The 18,274-nt window shown below is 40.6% G+C and overlaps 1 protein-coding gene across 4 annotated transcripts in view; it reads left to right on the forward strand.

Moving 5' to 3' along the window:
- The window catches only part of LOC108275288 (A disintegrin and metalloproteinase with thrombospondin motifs 20), a 102,061-nt gene that overhangs the window by 54,192 nt on the left and 29,595 nt on the right, over positions 1-18,274 (forward strand). For all 4 annotated transcript variants that reach the window (XM_017486011.3, XM_017486009.3, XM_047159731.2 and 1 more), the window contains 13 exons: positions 3,305-3,450; positions 3,739-3,920; positions 6,403-6,539; positions 7,082-7,199; positions 9,770-9,865; positions 11,598-11,764; positions 12,746-12,875; positions 13,073-13,199; positions 13,417-13,627; positions 14,140-14,304; positions 15,706-15,870; positions 17,467-17,586; positions 17,683-17,790. In XM_017486011.3, coding sequence (XP_017341500.1) covers positions 3,305-3,450; positions 3,739-3,920; positions 6,403-6,539; positions 7,082-7,199; positions 9,770-9,865; positions 11,598-11,764; positions 12,746-12,875; positions 13,073-13,199; positions 13,417-13,627; positions 14,140-14,304; positions 15,706-15,870; positions 17,467-17,586; positions 17,683-17,790 — 1,872 coding nt within the window. The remainder of the gene's footprint in view (positions 1-3,304; positions 3,451-3,738; positions 3,921-6,402; positions 6,540-7,081; positions 7,200-9,769; positions 9,866-11,597; positions 11,765-12,745; positions 12,876-13,072; positions 13,200-13,416; positions 13,628-14,139; positions 14,305-15,705; positions 15,871-17,466; positions 17,587-17,682; positions 17,791-18,274) is intronic.

An 18,274-nucleotide genomic window follows, 5' to 3' on the forward strand; every position in this document is an offset into this window, starting at 1 on the left:
TCCGCTTGATATATATCGCTTTGCCTGTATTTCCTCATTTATAAGTCACTTTTGATGAAAGCGTCTGCTAAATTAATAAAAGTAAATGTTATAAACATGAGTAGGGTGGCACGATGGGTAGCATTGCTACCCATCGTCCAGAGTCCCTGATTTCATCCTGATGTCAAGTTAATGTCTGTCAGGAGTTTCACGTCCTCTCCCTGTGTCTGCATGAGTTTTTTTTACAAGTTCATTTGGACTAGAGGTACATGAACATGGCGTTTGGGTTAATGTTACATGTAGAATTTTAAATTGAAGGGTTGGAATATAAGCATTTTATTTTTTACTGTGCGTGTGTGTGTGTGTGTGTGTGTGTGTGTGTGTGTGTGTGTGTGTGTGTGTGTGTGTTTCTGAAAGTTACATCTTCTGTAGCAATGACTCCAAGGTCATGGTTGTGTAATTCCTTTATTCAGAGTCATGTACCAGCCTGACCCTCATCTCCTCTGGGAAAAGCAGCTTTTATAAAGCTCTCCTGATTTCCTGGAGTCATTATACACAGCCACAGGAAGAACAGACACTGTAAAACATGCTGTGTACACATGCAGGGAGTGTGGAGTTCAGCCCTTGCCTTACAACATGTTGCATTTTAACCCTTATCTTTGTGCCAGACTGAGAAGCATGTATGCAGCGAGGAGGTCTGATTTTCCCTTATTCTTTATTTCTCACAGCGAGTGCATTGTGTTTCACAAATATTCACAAGCAGAAGGCAAAAACGCAGCGCAGGGAGAAAACAGATTAAAGTCACTCTTGGTTTTGCATCATGACAAACTAGCTATGGATTTGTAAGCGTTTAAAGAAATACTCCAGGATTCTACTTTCCATACTTTCTACTTTCACTTTACTGTGAAAAGAATGGAAAGGTCTACTAATCTACTTGAAACTCATTTGTAATGGAAGTCTGTGGCTGATTTTTCAACTACGGCTTTTACATTCTAACAATTAGAGAAAGCTTAAAGCTGTTCTTCTTTAGCTTTAACCAAACTTCCAAAACTAACACAATACAGTTAGTTAGTTATGTTTTCACAAGAGCAGATTTCATGGTATGCATGTGCCATCAGGTTTTTAATAAGTCTTTATTGATCACATATACAGTGTGAAATTCTTTTTTTCGCATACCCCAGAATGGAAGGTTCTGGACCCCAGGAAGCTGGGGTCACAGTGCAGGGTGAACAATGACACAGTGCCCCTGGAGCAGAGAGGACCTTGCTCAAGGGCATAACAGTGGCTGGGGCTTGAACCCGTGACCTTCTGATCAGTAATCCAGAGCCTTAACCGCTAAGACACCCCTGCCCCAGGTTGCCCCAGGTTGCCCCAGGTTGCCCCAGGTTGCCCCAGGTTGCCCCAGGTTGCCCCAGGTTGCCCCAGGTTGCCCCAGGTTGCCCCAGGTTGCCCCAGGTTGCCCCAGGTTGCCCCAGGTTGCCCCAGGTTGCCCCAGGTTGCCCCAGGTTGCCCCAGGTTGCTTATGTTAGTAATGCTTAATCACAAATTCTTCTCTCCTAAAAGGGAATTCCAATTATATAGATTCACATGTCAATTAACAAATATTTATGAAGAATTAATCAAACTAATTAAAACATAAAATATGCCATTAGGTCTTGGTTTCAAGTGAATTTTGAATAAACAGGTTTTTCATCAGTACTGGGAAGAAATATTTCTCAGAGGATGAACAGACATACGCTATAGATGCCGTGGATAAGATAAGTGGATAGGTACAGATGCCATGGACAGGATATGTGGATAGGTACAGATGCCGTGGATTGGATAGATGGATACGTACAGATGCTGTGGATACGATAGGTGGAAGGTCCAGATGCCATGGATTAAAATGCCATAGTATTGTTTTCAGGCTTACCCTGAGTGCTGTCTGTAATTTACAGTACATTGTATGCAACTTTTTGCTCAGTGCTAAATGCCATTATATCACCCTATGAATGAGCTAGTCATGAACATCCATGTACATCCATAACAGTGTCGTCTCTTGTCTTTATTTTCTAGTGTAATTATGTGATTCAGGTGGAGGGAGTGAGACAGCCAGAAAGAGTGAGGTATAGAGAAAGGAGCAGGAGAGATTGATATAGAGACAGAAGGAGAGGAAAGCAGGAAATTGGAGACTGTAATGAGCTCTGTCACTGTGTTATCTTCCCTCTTGGGTTTTCTCTATCAGGGTATGTGTGTGCTACTGCCATGCCTGCTTTTGTGCAAGTGGTGGGTCTATGCTGGGGTAACTTGGTGAGACAGACGCCGTGCTGTCCTGCTCTGAAAGAAGCCCATCGCCAACGCTACCTCACGACCCTGGATTCAGTTACGGCCCATGAAAAGGCAGCCATGTTCACTCAGATAGTGCTTGCTGGCATTGTAACTCACCCTCTCCTCTTTCTTTCACAGAGCAGACCTGAGCCCGGAGTTCATGATGTGCCTTACCTTGGCGCTAACCCTGTTCTTATAAAATGCAAATAAAGAGGATTGCCTTGCATGTGCATAATTAACCTAGTATCAAAGGAATTGTTACTCAGGTGTTATTAAGCAGTGGTGAGCTTCTTTTACTGTGGGATGTCTCTAGCGGACCAGAGGCCGACTGGGCCACGGTGAGTTACGAAAGCTAGCAGTCTCAGGTGAGAAGTAGAAGCCTGTCTTGTGAGACTGGAAAGAGATAGATACAGAGAAAGTAACAGGGAGAGAGATTTTATCTCCAGGTCATGTAACACTGTTAGAGTAGGAATTGAAAGTGGAATCCAGTGTAAGCTCAGAGTTACAATTATTGCCCCATCTGCATTTTTTAATTCCTGATGCCTTTAGTCTAAGTGTTACACAATACATCTTGACAAACTCTCTCTCTCTCTCTCTCTCTCTCTCTCTCTCTCTCTCTCTCTCTCTCTCTCTCTCTCTGTGTTTGTTTAAAATGCTTCATATCTGGATCCTCTCAACAGCACTGTTCACTTTTGCCATCTGTACAGGTAGTGGAGGTTTACTACTGGCCCTGTATTATTCCCACAGCTTGGTCTATACTGGGTGCCATTCCACCTGTATAAATAATAGAGGGATTAGCGTGTGCTGAGTTTTCTTTTCAGATAGAGTTTTAAGTATACACAGTGGATTAGAAACACAGACTAGACTACGTGTGACTTAAATCTGTCAGACATGCTGATGGGTTTATTTTGACACACTGTGTACATGACATGGATATCAGAAAACTGCGATACGGATTATTTTCAACCACCATATGTCTTATTGTAACCTCTATGTGTGTTTCTGTGTGTGTGTGTAGCACTGTAGGCATGGTATGTGCGTGAACAGAGAGATGGAGACGAGGCCGGTGCATGGTGAGTGGGGACCATGGGGACCCTACAGTGTGTGTTCCAGGACCTGTGGTGGTGGTACACGCAGCACGTCTAGAGACTGCAACAGACCAGAGTAAGGCCACAGACAAAACACATAGTTAAAATGGGCACAAGCCTCAAACAGTCTGTAATGTGAACGTTTATTCTAAGCCAAGATGTTCTGGAGCTGTTTATTAGCCGTAAGAGTACACTGGACCGTGTATATTTTATGCCATTTCTTTAAAGCATCTTTTCTGAAAACTTATGAAAATCTTTTCGCACCTATTAGAACTCCATGTGCTTTAGTGTGTGTGTGTGTGTGTGTGTGTGTGTGTGTGTGTGTGTGTGTGTGTGTGTGTGTGTGTGTGTGTATGTTTAATAGGCCGAGGAACGGAGGGCGCTTTTGCATCGGACGCCGCATGAAATTCCGCTCCTGTAACACAGAGCCATGTCCGAGAGGCTGGAGAGACTTTCGAGAGGAGCAGTGCTCAAAGTTTGATGGCAAACATTTCAACATCAGTGGCCTACCTTCCACAGTCCGCTGGGTGCCTAAATACAGTGGCAGTGAGTATTTCAGCTGCACAGTCTTCACATACGGAAAATTAGAAGATGAGACAATTTCAGTATTTTTGATTGATTTTTACTTCTATAGCGCTTTTCAACAATAGGCATTGTCACAAAGCAGTTTTACAGCAATCCGGATGTAGATTTAGAACCCTAATGAGCAAGCCAGGGGCACCGGTAAAGAAAAACTCTCTGATGACGTGAGGAAGAGAAATTGAGAAGGACCTAACTCAAAAGTGAGCCAATTCTCTTTTGGGTGACTCCAGAGAGTGGAATTACTAGTTGTAGAAAAGGCAAAGTCTACTAAATGAGCTGAAAGGATCTTCAGTATGAGCAGATTGTGAATAAGAGTCATAGGATGAGCACAGGACAGTCTTTATAATTACAAAAATAGTACTTAAGTAAGTACTTAAATAAATGCAGAAATAAAGTATAGTTAATGAAGTATTTTCTGCCTCTGAGATTGCCCTCTGAAGCAAGGGTGAGACTTGGGAAGTGGAAATCTTTAGGGCATCCATTTTGCTTCATTCATTCTACACCACTTTGACGATTCCATTATTTCATTAACGTTAACCGTAATCATTTAACCAATTGACTGTTATAATGTTTTATACCACAGCGCTGTTGAATTCTCGATTCTGATTGGCTGACAGACGTTCTGAGGTGTGTAATGATTTTTCAGTAAATGCACAGCTAAAGTAGTTCCAGTCAGGTCTTGACCGCGTTACGGTTCCAAGTTAACTGAAATAACGGAAAAGTTAGCCTTCTGTCCACCACAGCACACAGAGCTAACAACAAACAAAACGACCGACAGTTTAGGTTTTCCAGAAATAATTATGGAATAATCGATCACGGGATGTTGAATTATTCGAAAAATAACCTGCACCCGAGGTGGTAATGCGGCTACAACGTGAAGCGGAGGCTTGTGCCATTGATATGCAGTTATTGGGGAGAGAGGGAGCAAGAAAAACTAAAGAGTGAGCACGAGAGAGCATGTGTGATTGCAGTAATGACAGAAAAGCCACCGGTGAACAAGTATCAATATTTATTTATTCGTTCCATTTTTATGTTATCAACATGAAATGGGGAAAAAAATCCTGTGAGCTCTCTCTCTTTCTCTCTCTCTTTCTTTCTCTCTCTCTCTATCTGTCTCTCTTTCTCTCTCCCCAATAACTGCATATCAGTGGCTCAAGCCTCCATTACTAGTTTTAAAATGACGTTTTGGATTTAGCAACGGAGGCTTGAGATGGGATGCGTAATAATTTAGTTCCACACACGAGCATTTTAAGGACAAAAATCAGACAAATGTCCTGAAATAAAACATCTGAACAATGTCTTGAGGTGTGGTAACTGTGGTATAAGCAGAATAATTGATGACGATTCCTTGAATTATTAGAAAATAATGCACACCTGAGGTGTAAAGGCCACTCTGATTCGTGTCGTGGCCATATTACCACCTCTGGTGTGCTTCAATGGACCGTCGTCGATTATTCCTTACATAATCCCCTTTTATAGCTGAATTTAAACTGAATTGAGCTCATCCCCGAGTTATATTAACTCCAGCATAATGTCAAGCAAGAGCTTGTTTACAAAGCTGAACCAAATTTTATGTGTTTCATGAAAATCTTTATTTATTTATTTATTTATTTAGTTATATTTTTTAAAGATATGATTAGAGACTATATGAAAGAATTGTAGGGCCTGTTACCCAGTAGTCCCTGTATCCCCCATAGAGTTAACACTTTGCCCTGACAGGCCACTGCTCTCTTTTTGCTCCTCACACCTTCTACTGTAATGACTGTTTATTTAGCAAGGCTCTACTTAAACTTAGTACATCCTTAGTGCTAACCTCACACACACAGACACACACACACACACACACTCATGCACGCACGCAAATTTGTTTTCCCGCAAGAGTAGAGTAAAACAAAGTCACACACCCATGCTCCTTTCACGGTGACTCTGTTATTTGTTCTTGGCCTCAGGGCTAAATGTTTCAGGTGGCTTTCTACATGCACTCCACTTTTTTTTGATAAGTGTAAACTGTAGCATATGTTACCGGTATCCATATGACCATATAAATATATTGTATACGCATGCACACGGTGACTCTTTATAGACTAGCGAATACGTTGTGTTGTTTGGAGGTCTGTCTGGCCTGTGAATGCGTTCGTAATTGTGCTGGCCTTCACAGACACTGAGTAGTGTTTGGCAGCACAAGGCTAGCTGGACAAGATCAAGCTGAATTTTTTCAAGCAATTACAATAAACAAACTGACAGGCCTCATATATACATACACATACATACACACACACACACACACACACACACACACACAGCCTTATAATTTTCAAGTTTAATGGGAAAGATTTCATTAGACAGAACAAATGTCAAATGTAATTAAGTGTTGTATGTGTTTTATTAATTGGGCATGCTTCGATTGTTGCTTACAATGGAATATATCCATGGTTCCTATTTATAGTACTCATGAAGGATCGATGTAAGCTGTTCTGTCGTGTTGCTGGTACGATGTCCTACTACCAGCTGAAAGATCGAGTGGTTGATGGAACTCCTTGTGGTCCAGACACTTATGACATCTGTGTTCAAGGCCTTTGCAGGGTACCATACATATACTCATATATATATATAAATATACAGTATCTCACAAGTGAGTACACCCCTCGCATTTTTGTAAATATTTGATTATATCTTTTCATGTGACAACACTGAAGAAATGACACTTTGCTACAATGTATAGTAGTGAGTGTACAGCTTGTGTAACAGTGTAAATTTGCTGTCCCCTCAAAATAACTCAACACACAGCCATTAATGTCTAAACTGCTGGCAACAAAAGTGAGTACACCCCTAAGTGAAAATGTCCAAATTGGGCCCAAAGTGCCAATATTTTGTGTGGCCACCATTATTTTCCAGCACTGCCTTAACCCTCTTGGGCATGGAGTTCACCAGAGCTTCACAGGCTGCCACTGGAGTCCTCTTCCACTCCTCCATGACGACATCACAGAGCTGGTGGATGTTAGAGACCTTGTTAGAGACCTTGTGAGGGGTGTACTCACTTTTGTGAGATACTGTATATTGCCTGGAGTTGATTGTTTCTGTATTTTGGTGCTGTATTAGTTATAGTATGTTTCATATTTCTCCAGCAAGCAGGTTGTGATCATGTTTTGAACTCCAAGGCCAGGAATGATAAGTGTGGAGTGTGTGGAGGGGACAACTCCTCCTGTAGGACTGTCGCTGGCACCTTCAACAATGCACAATATGGTAAGATTTCACAAGTGAAGGTGGATTGCTTCTGTAAACTTACTAACTGCAAAACAGTGGCTAGATCAAAGGTGCTGTCTCTTGTACTTAAAACAAAAAAGCAGATTTGGTATTAATTCTTGCTAATTGGGATTAGCTAATTTGTATATATTGTTTCTCTCCCAAATGAAACATTTCTGTTACTCTATATTATGTTATTATTGCCTCTGTGTACATCACCCTTCTCAGATGTAAAATTATGATAGATCTCAGTCCTTTGAAGCGTTATCTGCAGCCAGTATGTTGCCTCTTGTGTCTCAAAAACAAGGTCAAGAACACGTCAGCACAACCCGGGATGTACCTCTGTACATAGTATATTAGCTTTTTATAGGTGGACAGTGCTCTTAAAATGTGATAGGTGTCAGGAATACAGACACAGCAGGTTGAGAGTCTTTCCCTCAAAACACTAAATATCTTGATTTATAATACAGGATATCCAGTGTATCCTTTTAGAGATCCAACATTGCAGGCCACTGCAGTTCTGGTGGATGTCCATCTGTGTAGTTTTGAATATTCCTTATATTCAGGCTTTCAAGTCATATTAGACAAAGTTTACATCCAGTGAATTTCAATTTATCATGGTGAAAGGTCTGCATTTCAATGCATGTCTGTGTTTTCAACTCTGTGTAGTTAGTGTATATTACATATTTACACCTGTCAATCCACTAGACTCTTACTATTTACATATGACAGTTAAACTCTTGTAGTCCATTAATCTATAATGTATAGGTATATATATCTATCTATGTATCTATCTATGTATCTATGTATGTATGTATCTATCTATCTATCTATCTATCTATCTATCTATATATATGTGTGTGTGTGTGTGTGTGTGTGTGTGTGTGTGTGTGTGTGTGTGTGTAAATCCTCTAGTAACCTAGCATATGAAAGATTCAAGGGAATTCACAGTACTTTGGTGCTTAATTTTATTTACTCATGCCAATTGCTGTGGTCAAGGCCTCCCATACACTCCTATTGTTCGGAAGTTAGTTGAGGCTCTTTGGTTTCAGTCTGAGGTAGACCACAGGAATTCCAGAGCTTTAACTAGGAGTGTGTTCCCTTTCTGTTCCAGTAGCATGTTTGTATTCTGGGGTCAGAGCTGCCTGAGGCAGAGTCCACTGTCTCAGATCTCAGGTCAGCGTGTGTGGACAATTTGTGGTTTACACTGATGCCTCTAACGGATTTGTGGCTATACATGATTGTGTGTGTGTGTGTGTGTGTGTGTGGCTGTGGTGTTGTGTAGGTAGTTTGGGATTCAGTCAGCTGTCTCTGATTTCTTAGATTGGTGTGTGTGGGTGGGTTTTCCCTCTGTGGGAGATTTAGAGGGACACTCTGTCCGTACCAATTAACAAAGGGAATCACCATTGCTTTATGAAAAGCTTAATTTTAGAGAGATACGATTGTAGGGATTTTCTGTGCAGTCTTTACAGTAAAAGAGTGACGGTAACTGAGCTCTACTGAACTATTGTCAATATAAATTGACTTAGTAAGGTGTCAAGCCAATATGAGCCACCAGAAGAGCTTCAGTGCACCATGGCATAGATTGTACATGTCTCTAGAACATTAATGATCAGATGATGAGAAACACCATTCTTTAAAGATCTAGGTTGAGATCTGGTGACCATTCAAGGGGACAAATGGACTCAAACCATGCCAGCAAAATGCATCCTATATAATGACAGAGCCACTGTTTGTTTGTTTGTTTGTTTTCTTTTAATTTGTCAATAATCTGTATATGGTTTGCATTATTTACACAGTTTGGCTTGTGAATATACAATAATAACATTTTTTAAGAGCACTCGTTCGTTTTGAATGAGATTAGTTAACCCTTTAAACTCCAAGGACATGTCATGTTTCTTATTCTCATAACTCTTATAACTCTCATTCATTTTCTTAAAGTAATTTAATTCATAGTAGTTACTGAGTAATATGGTTTAAGATCAACGAATGAAAAATAAGGTAGGATTTTTAAGGGTTATAAAGGATGATATAGCAGACGAGGCAAATCCTATATCAGTGCTGCCATCTATGGACCTTACTCTCCATTAACCTAACCTCGTCTCTCCTCTCCACTTCACTCCTTTTCTCTTCTCTTCTCTTCTCTTCTCTTCTCTTCTCTTCTCTTCTCTTCTCTTCTCTTCTCTTCCGCTTTCCAAGACTCCGCTGGAACACTTGTGGGAAATTACAGGATAACCCTAAGTTCTAGGTCATAATTACTTCTGCTTTTTCTTTTTCCCTCCTGTTTTTGTGTTTGTGGGTGGGCCTTCAGGAGGGTGATGAAGTTATGTGGGAGGGCAAGTTTTTTTTTTTTTTAATTCTTTGTGTTTATTCTTCTCTTTCCTTCCTGTGTTCAATTTTCCATGTGTGACATTTGAAGCCTAAAGGATGCCTTCGATTTTCCAGGACTTGGGCATGCAGCATGTTGAAGCTATTAACTCAAGGTGTGAAAGAAAGTGAAAAATAACTGTCACTGCTCTTCTGAGCATATAGAGAATTTAATTTCTCTTGTTTTTCATTCCAATCCGAAGGTTATAATGTTGTGGTCCGAATCCCAGCTGGAGCAACCAACGTTGATATAAGGCAGGTCAGCTACTCAGGAAATCCAGAAGATGATAACTACCTCGGTAGGTCTTACAATAATATGCAACAATGTAATTCCACTAATTTAGTAAGGCTTTGTATTAAGGTTTCTGTAACTTACTTTATTTAGTGCATTACTTAACATTAACAAACCATGAACTTCAGCCTTAATAAAGCATAAGTAATGTTAACAAAGTAACAAAAATAAGTTATGCCACAGCTCTGCTGAATTCTTGATTCTGATCAGAAGGTGTTGCTTAATCACCTTTTTAACACTGCACAACTCTGAGTTTCTACTACAGGATTGATATGAATGCTTTTCATATCTATAGTAACAGCTTACACAGCGACTTGCATTTTTTAAAAATGTGTAATCATTCACATGCAGAAGGTTTTCTGTGAGGTCAAGCTTATTTAGCATTTTTGGAAGAGGTCTCCAGTGTCAGTATGTCAGTACTGGGTAACAGTAAGAGGTAAAGCTGTTCATTTAAGTTTTCTGACATGGAAAAGTCTTCAGGATGGAGGACTTATTACGGTTTCTCAGTAACATGACACACTACATCATATGATTATATGTCTTATTGACTATTGAATGAAAAAAGAGAGGCTGGTGAGGGAACTTGTTGGACATTCCACAAGATTAACTGTGGAAATAAACTTTAATTAGAATAAAAGTTAAACTGATTGTTCTTTAATTAACAATAAAAAATAAAAAAAATTTTCCTCATTGACAGATTGCTGCGATATGAGGAATCACTTTATGAAAGGACTTATCATACCATCCTGTTGTTCATTATTTTCCTATAGCAGCATATCCCTTCACGTTTTAATCCCTTCTAAACATGTTTTAATTGTTGATGGTTTAAGTGTTAATGAAATACATCTCTATTGACTATTCAATCCATGACTAATGTTTATTCAGTTAATAATAATAATAATAATAAAAAACTCCCATAAATAGGGAAAAGTTCAATTATAGCATGTTTCTTTTGTTTGATTTATTCTTTAAAAAAAAATAAAAAAATCAATGAATGCAACTTTTTTAGTGTAAATGTTTGGTATCATTTCTGAAGTTTATGGTTTGTTCTTTAAATACTTAATGTGATCAATAATGTCAGTTAAGAGAGCCTTAATGTAAAGGGTTACCAAGTAACGATATGTGCAACAAATAAATAAAGGTAGCAAAGTGCTAGCAGGAGGAAAGGGGTGAGGTTGAGAGGCAGTGTAAATGCATTATTTATTATCCAATCTGAATGTCGTCATTTATCATGAGTGCAAAGCATTTCTCCTGAGACTCATGAGGAAAAATGGCCTTCACGACGTCCTAGGCAATTCAGGGAAAGCAGGGGTGAAGGGAAAGCAAACGGAGTGTCAGAGACAGAGAGAGAAAGATAAATGAGCAGCAGAGAGATGTAATTAGAGACAGATGGGAGAGAAGTGGTTGATGGAAGACCATAATAAGGAGTAAAAGTAAACGAATGTGTTAAGAAGAGAGCAACATTTGCTTAAACTGATCACGGCCTGACTCTAAAGAGTGATCGGTCAAGCAAACATTGGTGTGGAGCTGCACATGTACACACATGCACAGTTTTGAAAATGCACACAAGTTAGCCGTATATTTACACAAACCAACATATAATGTAAGAAAAGATTGCTGTGCTATGTGCAGAGATGTCTATAGTCACTATCGGTATCCACTGTAGATAATTATATTCAGGATTATTTTTGTTATTCGAAACATTTCATAATTCTCTATATCGCCCCTGTTTTTCCCAGCTCTATCTGACAGCCAGTCAAACTTCCTGCTGAATGGGAACTTTGTCGTGTCCATGTTTAAAAGGGAAATCTCCTTAAAAGGAACACAGATTGAGTATAGTGGCTCTAACACCACAGAGGAGCGCATCAACTGCACTGAGCGCATGGAAGAGGAGCTCATTCTACAGGTTAGTATAAAAGCAGAGGTTCTAAACCTTTTGTGACTAAAGCCCCCCCAAGCCTCCGCTAACATGTGGCACGCCCGACACACCCCCAATAAGGGAGGAGACCAAGTATTATGATTATCTATTCTATATAAAAATCTATCTATATATATCCTACTCTGTAATCTGTTTTGATAGATAGATAGATAGATAGATAGATAGATAGATAGATAAATAGATAGATAGATTTTTTTTTTTTGCTTTTGTGTTTTTGTACGTTTTTAATTCCTTTTCATAACTTTTATGACTTTTATAAAACTATATAGCAGACAGGTATGGAACATGAATGATCAAAAATGTTTCTGAACATTATAACTGCTTTGAACAAGAGAACTAGGCTGTAATAACGTGGACTATTTTACATGTAAAACATGTTGCATTACATTCACATATGAATGATGTAAATGGGGACAAAGGGCGAGGGGTGCGTCTCGTAATCCATGACGTTGTTAAATCTCCGGCTCTCAGCCCCTCACTGAACAGAGCAGATGCAGAGAGAAGTGAGAGTGCAATGGGAAAGCAAGACCTCGCGCTTGCAGAACAGTAATGGCGACATTTGGAAAGTCGCTAAGGTTTGTCCAAAAAGTCGCTAGATTTGTCATTAGGCGCTTTTTTTTTTTTGCAAAAAACGTCGCTAAAGGGGTCTGAAAAGTTGTTAAATCGGAAACACTGGTCTGCACTGACAGCCAGATAAAAGGCAGGCTAAGCTCCGCCTCTCTCCAGCAAAAAGAAAATACAGAGGGAGAGGGAACGTGGGGTTTTTCCATTTATGCACATTATATTTGAACCCAAATGATGGCGTTGAGAACCACTGTGTTAAAGCATTGACTCTAGTGAGACACAGAATCTAGCCAGAGAGCTGAAGTTTACCAAGCTGTCTTATACCTGCTTCATGAGTTCAATTGATCCTGATTTTTTTTTTTTCTGAATGCATCTCCTTTTCAGGTGTTGTGTGTGGGGAACCTCTATAGTCCTGATGTACGTTATTCCTTTAACATTCCTATAGAGGAGCACCAAGATCAATTTGTGTGGGACCCCTCAGGCCCCTGGCAGGAATGCAGCCGCATGTGCCAAGGTGAGGTTCAGCTGTATCCCTTGCAAGGAATCATTTGGATCTCTCTCTTTTTTTTTTTGTAACACCTAGTGGAGAAATGCAAGCCTTCCGCTGCCCCAACATCCATACACTAGACATCCTCACAACTCTGTGTGTGTGTGTGTGTGTGTGTGTGTGTGTGTGTGTGTGTGTGTGTGTGTGTGTGTGTACTGTGATAGGAGAGCGGCGGAGAAAACCAGTGTGCGTACGTAGGAGTGATCGTCTGGTGGTGTCAGATCAGAGGTGTGAGCACCTTTCTCGACCAAGGGGAGTAATGGAGTCCTGCAATATAGACTGTGAACTTAGGTATACATTTACATACAAACTCACACATACAAATATGTACACAATCACTCAAATCTGGATTTGAATTATATCCCAATACTGCATACTCCTGACAATGCAAATAAATCCTTAAAGAAATGTTAAAAATGTTTTTCAACCTAACCACTTCCTTTTGAAGAGTGTAGTCTGTTGACGATTAGCTCACCTTTATGCTTTAACAAGTCACCTTTATGCTCAGGTGGCATTTGGCGGGTAAGAGTGAGTGCTCTGCTAAGTGTGGGCCTGGGTACCGTACGCTGGAGGTGCTGTGCATGCGTTACAGTCTGGTGAAAAGAGGGAGTGACACAGTGGAATCTCGAGCGTGTGCAGATCTGGCTAAACCTCAGAGCCGTGAGCCCTGCCACGGAGACTGTCTATTGAAGAGCTGGCAGTATAGCGCCTGGTCCCAAGTGAGCTGCGTTCAACTTCTCTACTTGTGTGATTTCTTCTGATATAGTGAGATCTAGATTTATTTCTAATGTTCTTGTGACAACTACCTAGAAGTAGGTTGATTTTATCTATACAGTAGCCTCAACCTCAGATACTTCACCTGTGGACCACAAAGCATCTGATCATGGAGGGTGCAATATAATTGGCTCAATTCCATGCACATTTCTAGCAGAAAAAGTGCTTTTGAACACAGTTGGGAAAAACATAGTCTTCAAAAGTTTTGTTTTTATTATTATTATGTTATTATTGTGTATTTAATTAATTAATTAATTAAATTATTTATTTATTTATTTATTTATTATTATTATTATTATTATTATTATTATAAGGATTTTTTTGGCAGTGGCCCTTCTGTAAAATTAGGCTATATTTAGTGACAATAAGTACCAGACTTTTGCGGTAATATAATAAACTCATTTAAGGCTGTAGTTGCTGCGGTTTTTGAAGAACTGATGTGAAATGGTACTTGCAGTGTTCTAAGAGCTGTGGGAAAGGCACCCGGACACGTGACTCCTACTGTATGAATAACCTCGGCCGCAGACTGGCAGAACGTGAGTGTAGCGAGTACCAGAGAGCCGTCTCTGAACCCTGTAATGACACGCCATGTCCTGACTGGTCCATCAGTGAGTGGACAGAGGTAGGCTTTACATACATACTGTCATGGTGTAATGTTATCCATAATATAATAATATAATAATCAGTGCCTGGGTTGTGTGATGAGGCTCAGTGTGAGGAAGACTTAGGCTACGTCCACATTAATCGGGATAGATCGGAAAACGTCTGGGTTACACATGTAAGAGAAAGGAACAAGACGTTGCATGAGCTTCCCACAGTGTCTAGCTCACGCAACGTTGAGTTCCCTTTGAAAGCATGTACCCCTGTTCCCTGAGAAGGGAACGAGACGCTGTGGGAAGCGTGTAGCTCACGCAACTTTGAGTTCCCTTTGAAAGGGAACTACTTTTTCGTTTTTCTCCGTCTACACAGGCGTTTTCAAACTTTTTCAAAATTTGCTCGTCCACACTTAAACATCTAAAAACGCTTATATCCCTATACAGCACACGCGTAAAAACATAAGAAGCTTTGGCCTGCATCATTTCTGTCAGGCGTTTATTTAAGAATGCAGTCTTGTACGAGGTTGTACAAAGTGACATTAATCTTAACAACGCTATCAAACTGGATAGCAGGCACAACAAGAGCAGCACAGCATCGTCCACTGTCTTGTTTGTTTTGAGTTGAATGGGTCACATGACTGCATCAAATGACCAAAAAATACGTCATTGTTTTTGAATATCTCCGTTTTCTCAGTCCACACTACAACGTCAAGGCGCCGTTTTCAAATTTATCCACTTGGGAGAGCGTTTTTCAAAAACTCAGTTTTCGTTGGACAAAAACGGCGTCTCGGTGTGGACGGAAGGCCAAAGTGTCGATGCGTTTTCACATTTATACGGATGAATGCAGACGTAGCCTTACTGTTACCAACACAAAGTGGATTCTTTTCCTATAACAGCACGGCCCACGGTGTTTTACTCCTCTTACGCCACAGCAATTTTTTATTAATTAAAGAATGTCATACATGTCATACTTTTTGCCCGTGTTTAACATTGTGAAAGATCCACAAAGCAAGTTAGTTCCTGCTAACACTTTCGATATATCAGCTATAGTCATTTCCTTCACCAGCCTCTCTGATTATTTTCTCTTGAATTTCAAAAGACAAATAAATTCAACTTGTCATGCTACCAAGAAACCATAATACCTCTGAATGATGGAAAGTCCTTGGAAAAATGACAAATAAACGACTCCTCTCAGTTTAACTTCACCAGAACAACAATTACTCACTTTTTTGATATAAACGTCTGACAAACAATTTCCTGTGCTAGTTTTAGACCTGTGGTTTCCATTGCAGCTGTTATTATGCTGACTTTCGTATTAGTAAACTTGGGAGTTTGCATATGTTACATAAAATACTGTCTGCTTAGAGATCCATCTCCCAAACTGAGCATTTCGACCACATTTTCACCATACTCTGCTGTCTGTGTAGTGCACAGTGACGTGTGGGAAAGGAGTGAGGCGCAGACAGGTGTTCTGTGTTTTGGCCGAGGAGAGGCTCAGCGATGAGCTCTGTGATCCCAACAGCAAACCCCGCACCATAAGCAGCTGTGTGCATTCGGAGTGTGCTTCCTGGCAGGTTGGCGCCTGGAGCACGGTGAGTGTGTGTGCATGTGTGTGTTTGTGTTCATATGTTGCTACTTTATGGACATGAGGTTGAAGTGGGAAGGTCTAGACAGAGCAGCTCATAACTCACTGCACCATCGGGTTCGCCCACATGTATTCTTTCAGATAGCACACACATGCCACCTCACACATTCAACCTGTCAAACTATCCTCATGAATATATTCAGGTCTGAAACTTTCTCAGACCACACACCCGTACACTAGTTATGCCATGCCTACAGTAATACTTTCATTGTAATGTATTTCAAAAGTCTTCTCACAAGCTTTCCTACAGTATATGAGCTTTCTAGTGGCTCTATTATCAGGAGATCTGATTCACAACTTCAAATTCCACAGTCATCCATGCCTGACCTTGCTCTCTTGTTGAACATGGCAGTAAGAAAGATCCTAGCCATTCGCAGACATCTGTGAGCTCCTATGGAAAGCACTTCTAGGCTTCTTTCTTCCAGGCTGATGGATGTCATTAATTTAGAGAAAAACAATTGCCAATTTTATCTCATTTCCCGGCCATATTGGGGACACGGTGGCTTAGCACGTTTACCTCGCACCTCCGGGGTTGGGGGTTCGATTCCTGCCACTGCCCTGTGTGTGCAGAGTTTGCATTTTGTCCCCATGCTTCCAGGGTTTCCCTGTGTACTCTGGTTTCCTCCCCCGGTCTCCTCCAGACATGCCTTGTAGGCTGATTGGCATCTCTAAAATAAATTGTCCATAATGTGTGAATGGGTATGTGAGTGTGTGTGTGTGCGATTGTGCCCTGCGACGGGTTGGCACCCTGTCCAGAGTGTCCCTGTTCCCTGGGATAGGGTCCAGGCTCCCGTAACCCTGTGTAGAATAAGCCTTATGGAAAATGGATGGATGGATAAACTAGCTATATAAAACTATGCAATCGGAAAAGTCGTTTAGAAGCTAGCGGTACAATTATCTAGTGCATCTCAGGACTTCATATATTTACTAAATTCCATTATGCCTGACGAAGAGTATGTGCATGAGTCTTATGCATGTGTAACCAAAATGTGCTACCCAAATAAACACATCCTGGAGCACTTCCTTTGAGCCTTTTAAACACTTAGCTTGTCTTGTGTCAAGGCAGACATTGGCCATATGTCAGAGAGAAAGAGTGTGTGTGTGTGTGTGTATGTGTGTGTGTGTGTGTGTGAGAGAGAGAGAGAGAGAGAGAGAGAGAGAGAGAGAGAGAGAGAGATGAGGTACATCTGGACTGGGTAAAGTATACTCATATTAGTTAGACTTAAGAGTGTCTAAATGATTTCCAGAGTATCAGCGTTTCTAAATGCTGTTTTTCTATGCTACATACTGTATTTAATACATTCAAGCACACTCCGGTTGTTCTGGGTGAGTTTTGTGAAATGTTATTATTTTGTTTTCAGAGCATTATTGCATTTACGTTGTTGGTTGGATGGTCTCTATGTAAAATGTACAGTAGCATAATGAGAGGTAGTGTATGGACATGTATTGAGCTTAGCCTGACTAAGGAAGAGTGTTCTAACATCGGACTTTCACCGCTAGTTTGAATGATTAAAAGTAGCAATCTTTATGTGCACGTTTGCAGTGCGCTGTGACCTGCGGCCATGGATACCAAATGCGTGCAGTGAGGTGTGTGTCTGGTGCTTATGGCAAGACCATGGATGATAGAGAGTGTAATGCGGCATCAAGACCACGAGATAGCCAGGTACACAAAACCAACATGATACACAGAGGAAGAAGCAAATTGCATCCTTGTGATACGAAGTCGTGTGTCTATGTGTGTGTGTGTGTGTGTGTGTAGGAATGTGATTTGCCAGCCTGTCCTCAAACATCGTCAGCACTCAGCACATCACAACCTGCAGCGTCTGGACATCTACACACCAAGTGGAGATTTGGTTCCTGGACTACAGTGAGTAAGACACAGAAACACACACACACACACACACACAAACACTTTGAATTATAGCGTCTGTTTAATGAATACAGTGTTAAATATAAATTACTTTCCAGACACAAGTATTGGATTTCAAGTGTATGTGTGAATTTAAGCTCCTGCTTGCATCAGAGAGAGACTGTGTGGCCCATCAGAAAAAAGTGAACCAATTTCCCCCTGCCTTGTGGTAATGACGGTTGTTACTGATACCACTGTGAGTTTACGCATGAGTTAACACCAGCCGGAGTTGCCTTGATTACTTCAGTTATTCTGTAAGCCTCTCTTCTCTTCTAATCTCAAACTCATCTCAGACCACCCTCTTTCCACTCTCCTAAACTCAGGGCTGTGCTTGAGTGAAGATGTTGATGCTTTTAATATGACAACATTGTGGTGAAGCAAACCTATGTCCTTTAAACATATGAAGATTTTTTTTTAACTTTAGTATGACATAACCATAACT

The sequence above is a fragment of the Ictalurus punctatus genome, chromosome 14 (genome assembly GCF_001660625.3).
Source record: "Ictalurus punctatus breed USDA103 chromosome 14, Coco_2.0, whole genome shotgun sequence".
NCBI lineage: Eukaryota > Metazoa > Chordata > Actinopteri > Siluriformes > Ictaluridae > Ictalurus > Ictalurus punctatus.